Genomic DNA, 17,928 nt, shown 5'->3' with positions numbered 1-17,928 from the left:
ATAAGAATATGCCGAACACTTAAAATAGCATTGCAGGTGCGAAGGTACAGCCTTAGAACACCACTCTTCATTTCAGAAGAATTGGGTGGGAACAGTTTTATCTGTATAAGGTGGACGCAAAACGGAAATTCTAGAGAGTCAATTCATCACCACGAAAGTGACGAACCTTTCCAAAGATGACATAAATTGCGGAAATGACTGTTTCCACCTCAAGCGTTTGTCAAGCTGGACAAATCGATGTTCTACGCCAACAGGAATTACGTCATCTCTGTCTACGCGTTCAAACAAGGGCCGAGCAAAGGCAAGGATGACAACTGTAAAGGAGTTGTGGAACACGAATAGATAATGTCATTCGAAATGTTCTCAGTGATGAGTGTTTTCAGTGCAAGCTGAAGTAAAGTGGCACGACTCCTCCAGCAGCCTGGGCAACTATCTGAAACACGTATATATTTTCCATCAAGTACTCACTAGTGTGAATCTTACATAATAAAAACCTGCTCTTGTAATTTCCATTTTTCATATTGTACGTAGAGTGTCTACCTCTTTCATCTAACGGCTATGATGAGATACTGGGTGAAATAAGTGGCCCTGGAGTAAGATTTGTTTGCACGTGAGTTTTTTTTAAACAACAATGGTTGCGACCGGTTCAAACCTGTTCTTCACGTGACTAACGTAATGTGAGAGAGGTTATCAGTAGCAGTTGAAACAAGTAGTTGTTGTTGTAAGGTTGCCGAGTTTCGAGTTGCGAAATGGTCTTAAATCTTGAGATGCTTATTTTCATCGTGGAAAGATACTTTACATTGAGATCGTTCAAGGATGTCACAGCACATTTCAGGGAAAAGTTTCCCGACACACCAGCACCTCAGAAGTATGCAATACAGAAGCTAATTAAGAAATTCTTGGAAACGGGTTCCGTTTGTAACAGGAAACGTGCAACACAGAAGAAAGTGCGAACTGATGACAATATTGTGGAAGTGCGCAGACGCATGGTGCAAAGCCATCAGAAGTCAAGCAAGCAGGCGATTATCCCAAGAAACAGGTATATCTGACAGAACATGTCGTCATATATTGAAGTTACATTTAAAATTTAAACCATACAAAATTATGGTTCTCCAGGAACTTAAGCCTCCAGATTATGCGAAACTAGTTAAGTACTGTCGATGGCTACAGGAAATCATTGCATCAGGTTAAATGGATCATTTGCTGTATTTCATGTCAGATGAAGCATGGTTTCACCTTTCTGCATATGTTAATAGCCAGAATAACAGGATTTGGACCGATACTAACCCCAGATCAACATTTGAAATCCCCCTTCATGATCAGAAGATAGGTGTTTGGTGTGCTGTCGGTCCATTCTTTACTGACACTATCAATTCAGATCGTTATCTGCAACAACTGTTTTATCCATTTGCAGAGCAGCTAAGTGAAGAAGAACGAGATTACGCCTTTTTCCAACAAGATGGTGCAACAGCGCATACATCAAATCAAAGTTTGAGTGCAGTACGTGAAGTGTGTGTGTGTGTATATATATATATATATATATATATATATATATATATATATATATATATATATATATATATATATATATATATATATATATATATATATATTTATCGTGAATTTTTGTCAGTAAACTTATGAAACCCTATGTAGCTAATTGTGCAAAAATCAAGTGATTGTGTTTTTTTGTTTTTTCAGAAATCGCATGAGTTAAGAGGAAAGTGTGAGATGAATGAAATTGAAGGCCGAAGTGTGATAAAGTTCCTGCATTTGAAGGGGAATAATGTCCGGCAGATCCATGATGAAATGAAAGCTGTCTATGGTGATGACTGCCCATCATATGAGACTATTGCGAAGTGGAAAAGGAATTTCCAAACTGGACACATGTCACTGACAGACAAGTCAAGAAGTGGGAGACTGTCATGCACAGACGATGCTGTCAATGTGAAGAAAGTGGAGTGTCTTATCCTGGAAGATATCCTGCAACCATCCAAACAATAATGAACGAAACGGAACTTAGTTATGGTAGTGTGTCAAAAATAATTCACGAAGAATTGCACATGACAAATGTGTCTGCACGCTGGGTTCCACGCTTGCTGACTCCTTTTAAAAAACACACACGGTGCGAACTTTCGAGACGGATGTTGACCCTTTTTGAGCAGGGTGAAGATGATTTCTTTGGTCGTCTGGTAACCATGGACGAATGTTGGGTCTACCAGTTCGATCCAGAAACCAAAACCATGAGCAAGGATTGGAATCACTCCCATTCCCCCCCACCCAAGAAGGCAAAGGTGCAGAAGTCGCCAGGGAAGGTTATGTTCTCAGTTTTCTGGGATTGTCGCGGGGTCGTATTCACAGACTACCTTGCGAAGGGTCAGACCATCACTGGCGACTACTACTGCACACTTCTGGACAAGTTCCGAAGTGCTCTGAAAGAAAAACGGCGCGGCATGCTCACGAAAGGCGTTCGTCTCCTGGCCGATAATGCACCCGCTCACTCTTCGCAAGTTGGGATCGAGAAGGCAAGGCAATGTGGCTATGAAATCTTGCCGCATCCACCCTATTCTTCCGATCTCGCACCAAGTGACTTTTTCTTATTCCCTGAAAAGAAAAAACCGTCGCGGGGTCGGCGATTTGACACCACAGTGACGTCATTATTGAGGTTGCGCAATGGTTTTCGTCGCAATCCAGGGAGTTCTACAACGAGGGCCTTCGGAAGGTCAAAAACGATGGGAGAAATGTGTGGCTATGGATGGTTACTATGTAGAGAAGTCCTAAGTCCCTCAATATAAAACACCAATTCTAGCTCGTTTAGAACAGGGTGATTGTCAAAACTTTACGATACCCCCTCGTATATATATATACTATGCACCACGCCATGAAGGCATATAGGGGTGTTGATTTAGGGCCCCACACATTCTTGATCACGGCCGAAGGTGGGGGTGATGTGATCAGCACCACGCCCCTGGCCGCCTTTACCCTCCGGAGTTTCCTCCAGGTACCCACTTTGTACGACGCTGGGTGGGCGCCGGAGCCGCTTGAACAGGTGGAAAAATTCACGGTTCTCCCCCGCCGGGGATCGAAACCGGGTCTCTCGCATTGTAGTCAGACGCCCTAAAGACTATTAAAGTAACTAAAACTGAGTTACTTATCTTTTTTCAGTTTCGGCGGTTTTGTATATTTCATATTTTACATCGCTTTGTTTAGCTCTTAAGTTAATCGCCACGACGAGGATGAATGATGAATTGATTAAATGAATAATGGACAGATACAGTGATATTTCTTTAGTCAGCAGGGTTCGAATCTAGGACCGCAGAGTTACTTCTCAGAAGAAATCCTTGCTTTTTCTCGCTTACTTTTTCATAAACCCTAACAGTAACTTACTTTTTGGACATTTGGCCTCCCCGATGTCATAGTGGTAACGTCGTCGACTTGTAATCAAGGGGTCCCGGGTCCGATAACCGGAGGAGGCACATATCACAATAGTTCGGATCCAACTTTAAACTGTAGGTCCAGTCCCGATTAGCCTTCTTGTGTATAAAGTGCACTTAAAACAACAAATCAAACAAACAAACTTTTCGGACACTGAAGAGAAAAGACTATTGCTTTCGAGATAAGATATTGTAGAGGCAGGGCAAGACCAGGATCCTTGCCCAACGTCTCCATTTAGTCTCTTGTCCCCCCGAGACATCGTCACTAACTAGAGAAAAGACTAGAATATTATGCGATACATGCATAACTGTAAAAGCTCATGGCAGTAATTTTTAAGTAACAGTGGTTTCTTTAAATGCTTAACTAGAAACATGCAGTTTTTTCATTCAGATTAGAACAGCACGTACAACTCTACTTAGTTTTGAAAAGTGCCTGTTATAGAGTAAATGCTGGTGCGAAGCCTTTTAAGATCAATATCCCGGATGCAACGGAAAAGAACCATAAAGTCTGTCGGCTCTTTGCAAAGCTGATATCATCGGAATTGAGGAAGATCATAAAAGAAATGGGTGTAACGATCCTTTGTCAGGGAGAGCGCGTTCCCAGTGACCCCAGCTGCTCGTCGCGTGTTTGTTTTCTCCAGAAGACCGAGAAGAGGAAGAGTTTGCGTTGGACAGTCATTATGAAGAAGCACGTCCACCGTCAAAGGAAGGAGTCTTCATGCATAGAGAGTTAGAAGTTTTCAAGCTCTTTGTTACAAGATGTTCGCTGGAATCTACATTGCTTAGTTGAACCAGTAACAGCGCCAAGGAGGCGAAAGTTCCAGTGATGTGAGATGGGCCTGAACGTTGTTTTGAAGCTCCTCATTGGATTTGGAAGCTTTGGGATCCTAGCTAGTTCTTCAATGCAGGAAAGAGATGAAAATCACTCGGTGTTAAGTCGGGGCTATACGCCGGGTGATCAAACACTTCCCATTTAAACTGCTCCAGAAGGTGTTGGGTTACAGTGCCGAGTGATTTTCATCTCTTTCCTGCATTGAAGAACTTGATATGATCCACATTTTTATGTGACGTCACCAGTAGAAGATATGTCACTGATGTATTTATTTTTGTAAAATAAAGCGTAATTTCTTTGTTATTATATGTAATAATGCACCTTGTTTGTAATGTATATCTTTTGTTTAATGTTTATTGTATTTTATGCTCTGTTATGAGTAGTTTAATGTATCTTCATGTTTGCAAGAGTGCACTATACGAATTTGTATTTCTAAAGATGTATAGATGTCAGTTTTGTTGATAGTATCCTGTTGTAGATAGTGAGTGATTCATCTGTACTTTAATCTGTGTTCTCGAAAATAGTATAAAAGCGAGGATATTGCGTAAGAAATCATCACCTTTTTTCGCCACGGATCGACGAAGCTTTTAAAATTAAAAAGAACTCCTCGGTGTTGTGCATACATCTTGGTATGGTAGTTCGGGGCGCAAGCTAGGCCTATGTGATCATAGGTACGCCGATAGCCATGCATTGATGATATGCACAATACTGCAACCATTCTATGTTAAATAATAAAGCTAGCCTAAGGATTAATTTGGAAATATAAGGCTAAAGAGCAAATATTGGCTCAGTTATCATTGCATATCTTTTGGTGTGGTAGTTCGGGGCGCAAGCTAGGTCTATGTGATCATAGGCTTGCCGATAGCCACGCATTGAGTTTATGCGTTTTAATTGAGTCAATTCATCGACAAAGCGAAATCCTCGCCTTCGTCTCAAGTATATTTCCATTATAATTGCAATAAATAAAGAATAAAACCTTTCAGTTTATACATACTGCAGTAATGTGGTTTTATTTCTCTGTGCTGTGAATATTGTCTTTGCCCAACACTATCCCTGTACCTGAGAGGAGTCTGTGTACTTCACCCAGTCTCATCGTTCACCGCTGAGTATTATTAAGTTAATATTAATAGTATAATAATACGACGCGTCTAATTACAAGAACGTATCAAACTGGCTAGGAGGCCAAAGCTTCCAAATCCAATGAGGAGCTTCAAAACAACTTTCAGGCCCATCTCACATAACTGGCGGCAACGTTCTTCGCAGAGGGGATCGGAAAGCTAGTCCCACGATATGACAAATACCTGTATCTTAACGACGATTATGTCGAAAAGTAACCAGGTATGTATATAACTTTTGGTAATAAATTCAATTTGTTACTTACACTTGTCTTATTTTTATGGTCCATCGGAGGTTGAAAAAAAATGGCCCTCGTATATCCCCCTTTTCTTCCTCCCACTCTGGCACCGTTATTGTGCACAACCCATACTTAGGACTAGAATCTGTTGACTGATTGATTGAGTTTATTTTATTTCACTTTTCTGCAAATTTGGCTAATCGCGAAGATGGAGATGAATGGTGATAATAAGAAATAAATTAGAGACCATCACAAACACAAATCGACAGCATAGAAGGCAGGCCCTGGAGAGGATTATACTGACCGTGAGTGGAGTTGCCAGAACTTCATTAGTCCGCAAAAATGCAGTCCAGTGTGTACTACTGTGTGAAGTGAGATTGATATTTCAGCACTTCATCTCCAATATGACTTTCATTGGCGAAAAACTAATTTGTAAATGACTATAAATTAAAAATATTAGATATGGAAAAATATAAAAAAATATAAAATTCAACCTGATGGTTATAACTGAAATAGTATATAAACAGGGGGCAAAATTAATAGAATCATAACAACCCAAAAGCGTTCGTGACCGTACTATTCGGTGATAGAAGCTACCGTATCAACTGTCATGTTTTATCCCGAATGCTCTTCTCCGAACTGACATCCAACCGACAGTTTTCCTTGTACAGCGCAATGATAACGTTACCTGACGATAAAACCAGGGGAAAAATCAAGTTTCCCCAGGAACAGAAACGCAGTGGATATTTTTAGAGACGTTTTCCGCCTTGGAAATAAACGCAAGCAGGCGACCATCTCAATATTCATCGCGGGAGACACCTCCGAGAGGCTTCTGCAGAGAGCGTAATTGATTGCCCTTCCCCCACCGGCCACTCCCCTCTCTCTTGTACTTGAACGAGATTCGCGGGAGGAGTTGATTTACAATTGTGATCTGGGAGAAGGAAAATACGATTTGGCAACTAGGAAAGGAAATTTCTCATGTTCTCTTTTGAGTTTCGGAGACAGTCCCTTAATTTTTTTTTTTTTTTTTTGCGTGAGAGGATATTTGAAACTAAGAAAATATACGAGAGCGCACCTCTACGACGAGTAACTGTTAACTATGATTAAGTTAATTATTCAAATGGGTAACTGCCAATAGCTACACGCTATTGATCCATTAAAATACACCTCGACGTAGAAATAAATACTCGCTCTCATCATGTGATGTACCTTTACAAATGATACACGAAAATATATCAAACTGTAAACCTGATTCTTGATAAAGGATAAGAACACACTCTAATGCGTTTCTAGTACATCAAATAGATTTGATGCATTTCGTTTTTTGTGTGTACTAACGAAAGTGTTACTTTATGTTTTTACATGAAAGAAAATTTTATGGATCCCGATTTTGTTTTCCCTTGAACAAAATGACCTCCTCAAGGAATAAGCAGGTTGATGATTGCTAAAACTTTTATGCAGTAATTGTTTCATTGAAATCGTTACTGCATTTGCCTCCGATGTATTTATTTTAGAACATGGAATTACAATTCTACTTAAGCTAGGTGTGATTCTCTTAAGCGATTGCAGAAAAGATTGGTTAGATATTTGTAGTTAAAATTAAAGCTATTTAAATATAATTACTGAGCCGCGGTGACTCAGTCGGTAACGCGTCTGACTACCATGCTAAAGATTCTTGGTTCGATCCCCGACCGGTTCAAATCCAGGAACTTTTCTTGCGTTGGAAGCGGCCCCGGCGCCCACCCAGCGTCGAATGACATTGGTACCTGGGGGAAACCCTGGTGGGTAAAGGCGGTCAGGGGCGTGATGCTGATCACATCACCCCCACTCCCCACTCACGACCGGATCAATAAAGTGTGGGGCGTTACCCCCTGTACGCCTTCATGGCGAGGTGCTAACACACAAGGGAGCACTTTACCCTTTTTTAAAATACAATTACATAGACAAGAATATTTTTTAGCAACTAGTTCTTTGGACATTAAGTAGCAGAACGAAACAAACTCAAATGAAACTGATTGAAGAGTATCTCGGACAATGGCGGCGATTGGGTTAAAGAAACCGGGGGACAAGGTGCAAAAACTGGGGGGGGGGGATAAGGTTTAGCATAGTGCGGGGCAAAAGTAGCGAAAAGTGGGGGGCAACTTCCCCCCTCGCCACCTCTAATCGCCGCCACTGATCTAGGATTTAAAATTATAGTAATATGAGTTCTTTCTGATGAGCCTTGTAATCAAGGGGTCCCGAGTTCGGTGCCCGGTGGAGGCACAACTGGTTCGGATCCCACTTTAAACTGTAGGTACAGTCCTAATTAGCCTGACTGTGCATAAAGTGGACTTAAAACACCAAATCAATCAACCAACCAATCTTTCTGATGGGAGAAATTATAAATTAATGTCATTGCGAACAGAATACAAATATAATAGCTACTAGCTTATTAATCATTATCATGAAATATTAATTAGACATTATCCATTGTATAGTGCTTGAAACTATACTTTCTGTAACACATATTCTATACTTATTATATTAAGAGAACTACCAGAATCTGATTAAACCTACATAAATGTTAGTTGGTTCAAGGTTGTTATTGTGCTTAGTTGACATTGTTAATTTATTTGTATTATAGTCCTTAATAATAATAATAATAGTACTTAATTTGAAAATGTTTCTTTATTTTATGAAACTTCATTGGCATATTACAGCATGATGTGCATAAATAAAAATAGAAACATGAATGCACTTCTACACTAAGCATAATGAGAAATACAAATGTTGTTAATAGTTGCACGCAATGAGACTATCTAAAAGAAAATATATTTTTGATTAATTAAATGGCTAATGATAATAGTAATAATAATAATTAGTAACCACTTTACAAATGTAATTAGTAAGCTAGGATTTTTATGACTTAGCTTAGCATTTTTTTTGATAAGGGTGATGTGTTCCCTAAATATATAGAAATTCATATTGTGAAGAAACTAATTGAATGAAGGTGTTTTTAAGGGCTTATTTTGACATATTTGACCATTTCTACGTGATAAAGCATATTTTGATGGATTTTCGGTCATATTCAGCATATTTTTGGTTTTTCAAGAAATATACAGTCATTTTCCAAGTGGATTCGTTCTTGATCCCATGTTCACTCTGGTTGTTTTACTGTGCAGTAATAGTTCATGTAATGAGCCTTTTATCATTCACATAGTTACACATATTATTTTGTATCTTCTGATCGCATTTCAGTCCCAGAATAATTTTTAGATATGTTTTAGAGTATGATATGAGGGGCCAAATATATTTTTTTCACGATTTTTGGTGATGACATGTTTTGATATATTCAAGGTCAAAGGTCAAGTTCGTGACAAAATTGTATTTTATCCAAAGGTAGACTTGTTATATATCACTGGGAAGCTTGTTCAATTCACTGTACAATAATCTTTATTTGAGCTTCCTAGGCGAAATAGGGGCGGAGTTACAGCACATATAGTACAGCTAAGCGGGCTGAAAAATGGCAATTTATGCTAACTTTGACCTTGAATAATTTAACAATTACAAGACGCACGAGACTCAAAATTTTCATAGTTACTAACTTCCATGTGCAGTTTTACCTCCCCAAATTTCATGAAAATCGGAGATAGTCAGGTTGGAAATTGCACCTATCTGTGTTGATTTGTCATAGAATGACTCTGAAGCAAAATCTTTTTCATTTTTAATTGAAAATTTACAGAAAGTATTCATTGCGTATTTCAACTCATCAGGGCCCATAAAGTAAACTATAAATAGTGTGTATATGAAAATATTTCAGGATAAGTTAGATATTGATGTTTGAAACAGTCTAGTTATAAGAGCATATTTTATTTTGCATATTTTGGTGATTTTTAGGTGATAAAAATTCTAGCTCTGGTAACTATTAACATAATGAAATAGCTATTACTATTATTATTAACGGTTTATAACTATTAAAATTTTACTATCATTTGGCTGATGAGAGTATCCCTTTTCTCTACACAAGTGGCCTTGACCACATATATGAGAAAAGAAAGAGAAATAGAGATACAGAGTAAAAACAAAATATGGCATTGGTCCGGAATTTTTAAACTAGCCCGAAGGGACATTCTGTACGTGAGAATATAAACATGAAGCAACAGATGTTCAGATAGAAGTGGAAATGCAGAAAATCGCCTAGAGCATAATCTGAGAGACCCAGAGACGCTGCAGTAAGAGAACTGAAACGAATGACAAACGTTGGAAAAATAACGAAAAATAAGAAAATTAGCTTTAGGAAGAAAACAAGTAAATTGTTTCAAAAATTTATCGCGTAGGGCTTGGAAATTAACAAAAAAAAATGTGAGCTTGCTTGGATACTCCCAAACCCGAGTTCAGAATCAAAGGAGTGAGAAAGTAAAAGGCGAATTGAACACGCATTAAAAAGTAGCCGCTTTAATTAAAGCAAAAAGTCACATAAGCTGTAGCCTCAAGGAAATTCGATACGAACTAAAATGCATGTTTTTATAATGTTTTATATTGTTGACATCATATAGCACGACTCGCAAAAATGCATCAAGTATATTACAGATTTTCCTCAATTAAAAATAAAATTATTTTCAATTCTTAAAACAAAATTAGACATTTCTGATAGTTAGAATAAGGTTTCTTGATTGGAGTTGAGAAAATAATGTTATATATTGCCATAGCGTATTAAATATTAGTCATTTTCAATTTTCTTTGTGAGAGAAAGTTTCTTCAGATCTTTACCAATAAATTGATAGGAATGATATTAAGTATAGAAGAAAAATGAATGGGCAGTAAACCAGTCTCGTATCAATTATTGATGCCATGAAGGAAATAAATTCAAGTAATTTTTTTCACGGGATATTTCATCGCTAGTAATGTTATGTTCCTTATGGAACGTTTTGTTATCGTGCAAATCATTTTGAAACGTCACATTTTATATATATATAAAATATAGATATATATATACACATACATACAGACAGACAGATACACACACACACACACACATATGGCCCTCCCCGATGACGCAGTTGTATCATCGTCGCCTTGTAATCAATTGGTCCCGGGTTCGATACCCGGTGGAGGCACACATGGCACAGTTGTTCGGATCCCACTTTAAACTGTAGGTCCAGTCCCGATTAGCCTATCTGTGCATAAAGTGGACTTAAAACAAAAACTCGAAAAACTCAAACACACACACACACGCATATATATATATATATATATATATATATATATATATATATATATATATATATATATATATATATATATATATACAGGGTGTCATTTTAATGGCGCCCACGGACCACAGATTCGTATAGAGGACATCAAAACACACAACATTTCTCAGTAACATTTTTCTCGTTGGTGCGTCGATTCGACGCTACAGCCGTTCAAAAAAGACCGTTTTGCCGCCTGGATGCTGGCAACCCAACACAACATTTGATCGTATCTGTGACGTCATTTCCTACGGTGAAACAGCACACAGCAGGGTTGCAAGGAACACGCAAATTTTGTGAAAAATTACAAACTACCAACCACATTATTAGCTGTAAAACAAAGCTTGAAACGCGTCCAGTAGACCGAAAATCATAGCCTACCAGCCAGAAGATCAGCAGTCATCTTAGGGGAAGGGGAAATTGAACCAACGATATGAGAAATGGAACAAAACGTATTGAAAATGAAGTGTCAGTATCGGATTTTGTCTCAGCCTACATGTCAAATATCAACAACAATAAATGTTATTGGGCTTACAGCTTACATGTGGCTGTTTACGCCCAACTACATGTCAAATATTTGCAAAGTCGTTGAAAGGTTAATATCTACAGGTTTGTGTCCAGATGCCATGTGGTACTTTTGTGCTGATAACGGAAGTGTCCGAGGTTCACGTTGTTACATTACGGCTAAAACACGTACAACCACAGTAACAATTTTATGATGAATCAGTAACGAATGTCCTGTTCACAGCTGAAACTATTACATGTGTATCCGGTGCATGGATAAACACAGTCTTCGGAGAGCTTGTATTACTACTACATATATCCCTGTATTTTCAACGATTTTGCCACTTGCCTCATAATGCCCTGAATGGTTGATTGGTTGATTTGGTGTTTTAAGTCCATTTTATGCACAGTAAGGCTAATTGGGACTGGGCCTACAGTTTAAAGTGGAATCCGAACCACTATATGCCTCCACCGGGTATCGAACCCGGGACCCCTTGATTACAAGGCGACGACGCTACCACTGCACCATCGGGGAGGCCCTTAATGCCCTGAATATACATTATATTAGCCTATGTGTTGCTTAAATTTGGAATTTTGAGTTCTTTCATTTGTATTTTGCCATCTGTTCTGTTTCATTGTGTCACAGACAACTAGTATCAGAAGGACGAAGTGGATAGACTAAATTGTAGATACCAACTTAGATTTGCAAATATTTGACATGTAAACTGAGGCAAAATTCTACCATTTTTCGTATCGTTTGATTACTTCCTGTCAGGTTACAGAACGTGTTTTCTCGTTTTGTTTTACGGTACATAATGTGGCTGATTGTAGCTATATCATTTTTCACAGAATATGTCTGTTCCTAGCAACCCTGGAACGCATCGCTTCACGACGGGATATGACGTCACAAATGCAATCAAATGTTGTGTGTGGTTGCCAGCATTCAGGCGGCAAAATGGGCTTTTTTGGGTGACTGTAGCGCCGAAACTACGCACCAACGAGAAAAATGTTACTGAGAAAAGTTGTTTGTTTTGATGTCTTCTGTACGTTTCCGTGGTCCGTGGGCGCCATTAAAATGACACCCTGTAATATATACACACACACACACACTAAGAGAAACATTGATTTCACGCTAGAATTATTCTGTGCTCTCTTCTCTGCAACATTTCACTTAACACTTTCCTGATATTGTTCACCGTAGTGCAGACTACTAACAGACACACCCAAAGGTTTTGTCGAAATATTTCATTCCACAAGTTTCCTGGTTTAAGGGAAAGAATTTCAGGGTCAGTGAACAGGAAACGAGGAAGTGGTTTCTGAAAATTACGTTTACATCACCAAGAATTCCCTTTATGATCCCACAATTCCCTTGGCGTGGGTGGATGTGGATGTATGCAACACCTGGAGGAAGCAGTGTGTTGTCACAGATTAAGAAATATACTCGTAATTTCTGAAGATATATTTCAGAAATGCGTACTAAATAAATGAGTAATTAATGTTTAATACGTCCAGGTTATTGTGATTTGCTGTTGTTATGGACTTAGTCAATCAGCTACACGGTTCATCTTCTTTATATAGGATATGCTAAAATAATTCTGTGTGCAAACATTGCAGGAAATTAATTACATCTGTCACGCTTAATGATTTTGATGATTTCTCTTACCTACAAGACAGAAGTGTCAATGAGAAATGTCATATTAACTGTGAGTGTGAGTGAGTGTGTGTGTGTGTGTGTGTGTGTCCACTTGAAACAAGAGATACGGTTTCCCGGTCTGTAGGGCGTGTAGCTGCCACACGGGAGACCTAGGTTCGATTCAGGTGATTCAGCAGAGTGATTTCAGGTACGAATTTTTCCAGCATTGTCCCTGCGTGTAACTGCTGTGGAGTTCACCCAACATCTAAAGAATTGATACCAGAATGATAGCATTGTGCGGGGGAGGGACAAAGACCACCGGAGCGTGATGTTAATCCGTCACCGCCACAAATGGAGGAGACAATGCGTGGAGCCCTACCTCCATATGCTTTCACGTCATGCTACAATATGCAGGACGTAGCTTTAAAAAAAATCAAATCAAAAAAGTTTAACAGAAAGTAAATATGCAGGGTGCAAGAAAGTTCTCTGCTCCCTTGAGCATTTGTAGGAGCAGAACATGCCCTTTCTCCCCCCCCCCCCTTTTCTGTGTCTCTCGTCTCTCTATAACAAACGATAACCCGTGGGACAACGGCGCTTGAGGGCCAGGCCTACCTACCGACATCCGGCCTAACTTCCACATGTATCAGCAAAGGTGGGCAATCATCAACCAGTTACGGGGTGACGTGTGGTCAGCACGACGAACCCCCAGTCGTTGTTATAGCTTTCCATGACCGGGTTACGCCACTCAATCGTAGCTTCCCAATTTCCTCACGATGATGGGTGACAATCGGTCCCATACACTGACTGAAATTTCAGGAGAAAAGTTGTTGACTTTTTCCGCAGGAGGTTCGAACCAGCGCGCGTCCCGTAGCCCGAGCGGGAAGCCTGACGCTTTAGACAGAGTCAGGGTGCGGTATCTTTCTCGCTATCTATCAGTTAAAGAAGGATTAAGACAGGCAGTCTAGCTCCCACTTCAGACCACAGTTACTTTGGAGTAATAACAGTTCCGTTGCCACACAAGCATTCTTCTCCCCCTACCTTAACCAAAGAGTCACTTCGCAGAGGAACGAAATGCACTTCGAAGAAATGAAAGGAAGTTCTTTATGCCTGAAAAGAGTTACGGTGCATATGACAAAAATGCTTAGTATATGCTCTATCAAGCAGAAATGGCCAAATATGCATTCGTAAGTCCTAACGAATCATCTTAAGTGAATTACTTTCTCACATCTTGAATTTCTATATACGAGGAAATACGTCACAAACTGATGTGGGATAGCTGGAAATAGTAGTGAGTAGTTTCTAAGAATTCCATTAGGTGGCAGCACAATCCAGCTTGGTGATATTAAGTTAGCAGTCGCTACATAGCAGATGCACTCAAGGGTACCTCAGTTCAAAAATGGCGACCATACTCGAGATCACTACGTGGAGATCGTACGGGTAGAGAAGATTATTTTAGCTGACAGGCGAGTGACAATAGACAGCATCACAACTGCAATAGGGTGTTCCCCTGGTTTATCTTACAGCATAATTCATGATCGTTTGACTTTCCGAAAAGTATGAGCAACGTTTCGCGGATGATGAAGATGTTGAACGTGAGGTGCGACTGTGGCTGGGACAGCCGCCCAAAGACTTTTATGCACCAGGTTTGGGGAGACTGATAAAGCGGTGGGATAAGTGTATCAATGTTGGTGGAGATTATGTTAAAAAAGGAAACCGTTTTGAAGTCAGTATCTCACTTAGTATTTTTTTAATGAACGTTTGGGACCTACTTTCTGACTTACCTATGTATAGGGCAACCATGCGTCCCGTTTCAGAGGCGGTCCCGTCCATATTACTAAAAAGCCACTATTTGTCCCGTTATATAAAAGTCTGTGAGTTATCTTGAAAACCGAGTCTAAATTTGAGACATTACATGCTAAAAAAGATGAATTGTTTTTCCATGTGTTACGTTACTTGTAGAGCAGTAGATGATCATGCAGTTTCTTTACGGAATTGCAACAAGAATTTAAATTTCCTGCGTCTTGACACAACTCAAAATAATATCTAGAGTTGTGTGTCTGATATGTGGAGTAAGGTTTTCGGGGAGATTAATGAACGGTTGTTGAGGAATAAAGTTGCTGTCAAGAAAATTAGTTCGTCTGCTAAATACTTTTGGCATTACTCAACTTCATCATAAAGGTTGATCACAAAGGACGAGAAAAGCTATGTAAGTCATACCGCGAATATAATAATTAATACCTTTTGACATTGGGAGATCATATTTCATTTAGTTTTTATGATGGGTCATTTATGTGATCCATACTTTAATAAATAATAACAATACTTTTAGGAATAGGCCCAATCGATTTTTCAGGAAAAGGGGGGTTATACTGATCTCCTTGGGATGTCCCGTTTTTGGGTCAAGATATTATGTTAATTATACATGTATTTCTGGAATATATCACCCTTACAAAATGAAAAGTCATGAAAATCTTAGACCTAATCATGATGCTTGTCTCCATTCCGTGATTGAGTGAATACCTAAAAGAAGAAAATTGTCCTGTTCGGTCCAGTTAACATTTTTGGTATCACCTTTCAGAACAATTTCTTCCAAAGAGAAATTCGAAATGTCCTTCTCGCTTAAGTGAACCAACAAGACTTCCTCAGCAACAGTAGAGCAAGGTCAAGTATTGATCAATATGTTTGAGAAATTTATCACCTCCTGAAGGGATAAAATATTGGGAAAGATTTTTACAATCGCGTGTCGTAAAGTACAAAATTTACAATTTATATCGACCATAAATATCATCCGGCGTGAATGCCATCTTGAAGAAAGGGAGTCTAGTGACGTCAGCATCCATCAACAGGAACTTCCTCGGAAGACACGAAATCTTGTAAGGTAAGAAGAGAACTTGAAATGTGGAGTAACACAATTTGGCATCATGCATTCATTAAGTCAAGACAAGAGTTTGTTTAGTTTTAGATTAGTGTGTACCTCCAGGCAGGTAAAAGATGAAGTTGTTGGTTTCATTAAAGTTACGCTTATGAATGAAGTATTTTCTTAGTTTAGTGTATTAGAAACAACAAAGGTAACAGAGAAATTCTATGAAGGTAAATTATAGTGGCCAAAATGCTTTTCTTGCCTTATCTCTCTCTCTCTCTCTCTCTCTCTCTCTTTCTCTGCCTGTTTGTGCCCCCCTTCCTCCTCATCTCACCTACAATATGTCCCTTCATGTCAATAATCGACCGATTCGTCTCTTTTCCTTCTTTTTTCTCTTTTTCTCTTTTCTTATCTTCCTTCCTTCTTTCTTTCTTCCTCTTTTCTTTCTTTTTCTCTTTTTCTCTCTTTCTGTCTTTTCTTCCTTCTTTCTTTCTTTACTCTCTTCTTTCTTGACTTCTCCTCTCTTCTCCTCCTAAGAAGGAAAGAAGAAAGAATACAATTAGAAAAGAAGAAATGACATTAGAATAAAAGGAAGGAGAGAGAGAGGTGGAATGGAAGAAAGAAGGACGAAAAGAAGAGAGGGACTCAGTTCTTTACCGAAGGAAAGAAAGAAAATGATCGAAAGAATGCCATCGAATAAGATATTCCAGATACATCTTGGCCAAGAAAAGAATGCCCCTTTGTCGTTGTAGTCAAAGTTTCAACCATAAGGGAGCGAAGGTAGCGTGGGCAATGCAATCAGCTGCTTACATTGAGCCTGTTTTCCTGCGTTTCCAAATCATGCAGCACTATCAAAAGGCCCGAAGAAGGGGAAGCGAGAGAAAGGAAACAAATGACTTTGCCCTTTACTTCGCGAGTTTGCCGCAGGCATTCTTATCGTGGTTGAGCTGTACTGATGGAGTGGAATATTTATCATCTCGAACTATATGAGAGTCTTTCTGCAAATTGAATTCAAAACTTGAGAAATTGGGTAGCATAACGAACGGCCTTTCCGTAACCAATAAAAGAAGACATTTATTTTACAATGCTGATAAGATAAACAAATATAAAAACATTAGTTATATATAATTGGCTATTAAATTATGACACATTATCCTCATTAGCAATCAGTTATATATATAAATATATATTTATATATATATATAATAAACTGAATAATGGGTACTATGTATACTGATTAGTACACGTGGAGCATATCGAGGTTACGCAGTAAACACAGATCCAAATACTTTCAGAAAAAGTACTGTCCGCACGTAAGAAGTCAAATACAACTAAATGTTTAAGAATCCTTCAACATGTTTTGTAGGATATGGTAGTGTAGGCTTACAAAGATAACAAGACAAAAAGCTGCTATGTAATTTCTGTGATCTTTCCGATACATTAAAAAACTCTTTGGGAGAATGTATCCATACGAACAGAAAAAGTACTCGTAGATTACAACAGATAATGATATTTTGTTGTGTTATTGTGAAAGCTAACACTATAGTCATTACTGTAAAAATTGTAACTTTTACTAAAATCACAACAAAATCAGAAAAAAATTTAAATGGATTAACTATGAAACCAGTGTGGTTGATTGGTTGAATTGCTCTATTTTACTTCACTTTTGTGCCACTTTTGGCTAATTTACGAAGATGATGATGAATGATGATATGATGAAATTGATGAATGGATACTCACAAACATCCATGCCCAGGCCAGGATTCGAACCCGAGACCCCTGGCGTCGTAGCGCGATGTGCTAACCACTCTGCCACGGGGGCCGGCGAAACCAGTGTGGTAATTTCGTATTTTGTTTCAATTTATGTAAAATAACTTTGACCTACAAACAAGTTTAAGTATACAGTACGAAATTAATTTCATAAAATATTTGTCCGGACAGGTTGCAATATGTAGCTATATTTGTTATACATCTTATTCAGTATTAAAATTATTTGATTACTATTGGCTTACTGTTGGGATATTTCCTCCGGTGACGCGTTGAGTGTGGCGATGTGAACAAATAGGCCACATCGATTAAA

The 17,928-nt window shown here is 38.7% G+C and overlaps 2 protein-coding genes across 2 annotated transcripts in view; one reads left to right on the top strand and one right to left on the bottom strand.

Moving 5' to 3' along the window:
• The window catches only part of LOC146000000 (adenosine receptor A2b-like), a 140,003-nt gene that overhangs the window by 89,584 nt on the left and 32,491 nt on the right, over nucleotides 1-17,928 (bottom strand). The window lies entirely within an intron of this gene.
• Nucleotides 2,199-2,795, top strand: LOC146000539 (histone-lysine N-methyltransferase SETMAR-like). The gene has a single exon (XM_083138285.1). The coding sequence runs from the start codon at nucleotides 2,199-2,201 to the stop codon at nucleotides 2,793-2,795; it is 597 nt and encodes a 198-aa protein (XP_082994411.1).

This window comes from Lepisma saccharinum, chromosome 16, assembly GCF_977018435.1.
Source record: "Lepisma saccharinum chromosome 16, izLepSacc3.1, whole genome shotgun sequence".
Classification (NCBI taxonomy): Eukaryota; Metazoa; Arthropoda; class Insecta; order Zygentoma; family Lepismatidae; genus Lepisma; species Lepisma saccharinum.
The sequence above is the reverse complement of the archived record's forward strand: the minus strand, read 5'-3'. Positions and strand labels throughout refer to the sequence as shown.

Bases quoted from the DNA above. Each gene is read 5' to 3' on its own strand.
- LOC146000539 (XM_083138285.1), top strand. From the start codon at position 2,199: ATGGACGAATGTTGGGTCTACCAGTTCGATCCAGAAACCAAAACCATG.